The 5,730-nt window shown below is 49.1% G+C and overlaps 1 protein-coding gene across 1 annotated transcript; it reads left to right on the top strand.

Moving 5' to 3' along the window:
• Positions 1-317: 317 nt before the first annotated feature.
• On the top strand, positions 318-2,332 carry LOC123074560 (putative pectinesterase 11). The gene is made up of 5 exons (XM_044497364.1): positions 318-926; positions 1,019-1,181; positions 1,270-1,458; positions 1,688-1,929; positions 2,021-2,332. Exons 1-5 carry the CDS (start codon positions 619-621, stop codon positions 2,178-2,180), a joined length of 1,062 nt encoding a protein of 353 aa, XP_044353299.1. The 5' UTR covers positions 318-618; the 3' UTR covers positions 2,181-2,332.
• The last annotated feature ends 3,398 nt before the right edge of the window (positions 2,333-5,730 follow it).

Below are 5,730 nucleotides of genomic sequence, written 5' to 3'. Positions count from 1 at the left end.
CCGTTCCGTTCAATCTAACAGTGCATCGTACAACAAGATTGCAAAGATGATCAAGCATGAGATATCAAAAGTTCAATTCATCGTCAAATTTATTACCCATACACCATGATCAGATGAAGTGCATGAACGATACCCCCCCCCCCCCCCCCCCCCCCCCCAAAAAAAAAAGATACACACCCTAGGGGCAGTCTGAAACTGGTCAGATAGTTTGTTAGCTTTCGTTGTATGGATTTCTTCAGCTCTTGGAGCTGTCTTTCACATGTGTCGATGGTTATAGAAAACAATGTGCCATCTAAGCAAAACTAGTTCATGTATAGGAGAAAGCAAACACCCTTTTCTTCTCTTCCAGGTCAGCAATTAGCAATTATCTTACGTGATTTCTTTTCTGAAGATAAGGTTAAAGCCACCATATTATGCACACCCTTTACATTTTGGACAACAGTTTATGTGCATGTCTACTTGTGAGACATTCACGAGCCAGTTTCTCGTGATGGAGGGATTTTCTTTGTTCCAAAGTTACTAAAAGACTACAAAAAGGATCACATGAGAGTGAGCTTGCACCGACCCGCTGACGCACCCTCCACTCCACATATATAAAGCCCATCCCGCCTGCACCGAATGGCACGAACGCGATCAGCCTGCCTTGAGGTTGAAATGAATCATCGGGAGATGTTACATCGCGTCAACTCGGCGGCCAGGGTCGCCATACTGCTGCCTCTGCTCTGCTTTTGCTCTGCCACCTCTTCCTACTCTTTCCCCGACGACGCGGCCTGTGCCAGTGGCATGGCGATGGCGGGTCCGGGTAATCTCCTCACGGTCGACCAATCCGGCAAAGGCGATTACAGGAAGATCCACGAGGCGATCGCCGCCGCCCCCGCGAACAGCTCCGCCCGCACTGTCATCCTGATCAAGCCCGGAGTCTACAGGCAAGTAACCGCAAATGACCATTACCTTCTGAATTCTGAATTCTGATACGTGGTGTGGTGCATGCCTGATCGCCTGGAATCTTTCGTTGCAGGGAGAAGATCGTCGTCCCCGTGGACAAGCCCAACATAACACTTTTCGGCACGAGCGCCAACACGACCGTCATCACCTGGAACGAGCAGTGGGTGTCGAGCGACACTTCCCCTACCGTGTCCGTTCTGGCCTCCGACTTCGTTGCCAGCCGCTTAACGTTCCGGGTAAGTTTGCCATCCATAGTTCGTGATTGCAAAGAGCGAGCGAGGCGTGCGTGTTGACAGTTTCTTGCTAATTTTCTCGGGGTTTTAGAACACGTTGGGGACCAGCGCTCCGGCCATCGCGGTGAGAGTCATGGGAGACAGGGCGGCGTTCTACGGCTGCAGCTTCTCGTCGTTCCAAGACACGCTCCTCGACGACAACGGGCGCCATTACTACTGCGGGTGCTACATCGAAGGTGGCACCGATTTCATCTGCGGGAACGGCCGGGCTCTCTTTGAAGTAAGTTTTACATGTTCACCGTTCTCACCAGCAAACCCGTGCGCATTGATAGATACCCCCTCCGTTTCAAAATAGATGACCCAACTTTGTATTAACTTTATACTAAAGTTAGTATAAAGTTGGGTCATCTATTTTGAAACGGAGGGAGTGGATCATACGTAGTTACTCCGTACGTACGAGAGGTTGCTTTGCTGCCAAGATCAGCTAACAATATATAGTTCGTGTGCAGAAATGTCACCTGCACTCCACCTCGCCCAACGGCGGCGCCTTCACGGCGCAGAAGCGGGCGTCCGAGTCGAACCACACGGGATACAGCTTCGTCGGGTGCAAGCTGACCGGCGTCGGGGTCAGCACCTCCATCCTGGGGCGTCCATGGGAGCCCTACTCCCGCGTCGTGTTCGCTCTCACCTACATGTCCGCAGCGGTGAGCCCTCGAGGATGGGATGACTGGAACCGCACCGCCAACCAGAGGTAAACTTAGTCTTGCTCCGCTGCCATTTTCCCGCCAAAGGAAGACCAATATATGACGCGCTTTGGCCTGGGTTGGCAACTCTGCATGCAGGACGGCGTTCTACGGGCAGTACCAATGCTACGGCCAAGGGGCGAAAACTGATGGCAGGGTTAAGTGGGCTCGCAACCTCTCACCAACCGAAGCAGCCCCCTTCATGACGAAGGCCTGGATCGATGGACAGCAGTGGCTTCCGAAGCAGCCCCCTTCATGACCAAGCCTTGGATCGGTGGACAGCAGTGGCTTCGGTAGAAAACAGTCGGTGGTGTGGGTTATCATATATACTTGACACATATCAGTGTTATTATTGTTTTCATTTCAAGGATACAAGTTAACGGAAAATACGTGGATGAATCCACGAACATATGAACCCACTTAAAAAAACACATTTCTAAATGCTAAAAAGTTCTGAAAAACAGTTGCGCTCGTACATTTTCATGCTCTATGTGCGCCACAAAGTTTCGCGAAAAAACAACTTCTCATTTGGCCTGTGCAAAAAACATACAAAAAGTATGTGTCGTTGAACTTTATTTAGAAGCACTAAAATTTGTCTTATTTACGGAGGCAAAACAAAAAGATATTTTCCACAGAATGTTGTGCCGCACACATATTTTGTGAACATGTTCACGTGAAATTTCATTTTGACTTTTTTTTTTACATTTTAAAACATGCTTAAAATGCATTTTTTTAAAGCGGTTTCATATGTATCCGAGTTCAGGGCGTGCCTTCTCAGAAGTTAACAGTTCTCTTTTAAAGGCCGAAAGTTTTTTTCACGGGGAGGAAAATTTGTAAGTTCATCAAAAGTCTGAATTGATGTAAAGGGACGAATAAAATCTTCTAAATCACTAAACTCCCTAGGGGTAAAACTCCTAGGAAGCGATTGAGGCTACTCATTCGTTTTGTCATTTCGATTTCGATCCCCTCACATAGTCACATGTCCTTACCTAGGTGTATAATGTCATTGACTCGCTTTCCCCATCTTTTCCCCTCGCCTCGCACGGTCTCGGCCTGACGGCCTCTCTAGATATACCAAATGCTACACACCTGATAGCATTCCCCGCAATTGCCAGGGTGTGGATCTTTGAACTCATGTAATCAAGAGTGCACATGAGTGATACAGAGGAAGGGGGAGAGTTAGCTTGAGGAAGAGGCTCTATGGGAGGAGTATAAGAGTTCAGTGGATACAAATGATCTTGAATGCGCTGCACAAACACAACTATTAACTATATAAGCTACGACGCTCGGCTTGAGTACAACTAGACGAGCGGATGACCCAATAGAAGATAGGAGCGATAGCACTCCCCTCTCCATGAAATGCAGCTTGGCCTCAAGTTGTAGGGATTTCAGAGAGCATGCTAGACCATTCCCATGTTGTCATGGATACGGGAAGACCCCTCCACACGATCTTGTACTACTTGCAAGTGCGCCCTCCAAATTTGACCAGCCGCGATTCCAGCACCTGAGCGTGTTTAGTCGAGTGTACCAGCTTTTGAGCATAGTTTAACTCTTCCTGAGATGCTGAGATAATGTAGATTCAAGAAGTTGTAGACGATAGGCAACCTCTCTCACCCGTTCCAAGACCCGAAAAGGCCCAAAATACTTGAACCCCAATTTGTGATTGGTACGTCGGGCCACCGATTGTTGCATGTACGGTTAGAGCTTTAGAAAGACCCAGTCGCCTGCTTGAAACACAGGTTCAGATCGATGTTTGTCTTCTAGGGTCTTCATCCATTGTGGAGCTCTCAATAGATGGTCCTCTAATCATGGCTGTCATTGCATTCCGTTCAGCTAGCCAAGTTGCAAGGTCGTTGGGTGTGGAGGAATGAAGATTGGCAACACCCAAATGACGAGGTTCATACTCATTGATCATATAATACACTGGGGGTGGCTCATCCATAAGGAACCCGGCGGCATGCATACCAGGGGGCGGTAGGCCCATTAGAAACCTGACAACTTGAGGGAGCCTAGAGGAAGGGATAAGTGTTCCCTGAACACCTTGATCCTCAAGATGGCGGCAGCGACCTAGATTGCATCTCCCGTTTTAATACCCTAGCCTCCACCGTGTATATAAGAGGAGGTTACGGGCTCTCATTCTGATATAATCTCTAGTAGAACAAATCTTGGTAGTTGTTGGAAATATGCCCTAGAGGCAATAATAAAATGGTTATTATTATATTTCCTTGTTCATGATAATTGTCCATTGTTCATGCTATAATTGTGTTATCCGGAAATCGTAATACATGTGTGAATACATAGACCACAACATGTCCCTAGTGAGCCTCTAGTTGACTAGCTCGTTGATCAATTGATGGTTACGGTTTCCTAACCATGGACATAAGATGTCATTGATAACGGAATCACATCATTAGGATAATGATGTGATGGACAAGACCCAATCCTAAGCATAGCACAAGATCGTGTAGTTCGTCTGCTAAAGCTTTTCTAATGTCAAGTATCTTTTCCTTAGACCATGAGATTGTGCAACTCCCGGATACCGTAAGGGTACTTTGGGTGTGCCAAACGTCACAACGTAACTGGGTGGCTATAAAGGTACACTACGGGTATCCCCAAAAGTATCTGTTGGGTTAGCACGAATCGAGACTGGGATTTGTCACTCCGTATGATGGAGAGGTATCTCTGGGCCCACTCGGTAAGACATCATCGTAATGAGCTCAATGTGACTAAGGGGTTGGTCACGGGATGATGTGTTATGTAACGAGTAAAGAGACTTGCCGTAGCGAGATTGAACAAGGTATCGGTATACCTACGATCGAATCTCGGGCAAGTGCTATACCGGTAGACAAAGGGAATCGTATACGGGATTGATTGAATCCTTGACATCGTGGTTCATCCGATGAGATCATCGTGGAACATGTGGGAGCCAACATGGGTATCCAGATCCCGCTGTTGGTTATTGGCCGGAGAGAGATGTCTCGGTCATGTCTGCATAGTTCCCGAACCTGTAGGGTCTACACACTTAAGGTTCGGTGACGCTAGAGTTGTAATGGGAATTGTATGTGGTTACCGAAAGTTGTTCGGAGTACCGGATGAGATCCCGGACGTCACGAGGAGTTTCGGAATGGTCCGGAGGTGAAGATTTATATATGGGAAGTCCAGTTTCAGTCACCAGAAAGGTTTCGGGGTTTATCGGTATTGTACCGGGACCACCGAAGGGGTTCCGGGGGTCCACCGGGAGGGTCCACCTGCCCCGAAGGACCTAATGGGCTGTAGTTGGGTGGGAACGAGCCCCTTAGTGGGCTGGTGCCCCCCCAAGGGCCCAAGGCGCCTAGGGTTGGAAACCCTAAGGGGGCCGCCGCCCCCCCTCTAGATGGATCTAGGGGGCCGGCCCCCTCTCCCCTTCCCCCTATAAATAGTGGGGGGGGTGGGAGGGCAACCGCACCCCTTCTCCTGGCGCAGCCCTCCCCCTTCCTACACCTTCTCCTCCTCCGTAGCACTTAGCGAAGCTCTGCCGGAGAACCACGAGCTCCACCGCCACCACGCCGTCGTGCTGCCGGAGCTCTCCCTCAACTTCTCCTCCCCCCTTGCTGGATCAAGAAGGAGGAGACGTCCCCGGGCTGTACGTGTGTTGAACGCGGAGGCGCCGTCGTTCGACGTTTAGATCGGAATCAACCACGATCTGAATCGCTACGAGTACGACTCCTTCATCTGTGTTCTTGTAACGCTTCCGCATCGGGATCTTCAAGGGTATGAAGATGCACTCCCCTCTCTCTCGTTGCTAGTCTCTCCATAGATTGATCTTGGTG

Source organism: Triticum aestivum, chromosome 3D (assembly GCF_018294505.1).
Source record: "Triticum aestivum cultivar Chinese Spring chromosome 3D, IWGSC CS RefSeq v2.1, whole genome shotgun sequence".
Taxonomy (NCBI): Eukaryota; Viridiplantae; Streptophyta; class Magnoliopsida; order Poales; family Poaceae; genus Triticum; species Triticum aestivum.
This window is presented reverse-complemented; position numbering and strand designations above follow the sequence as displayed.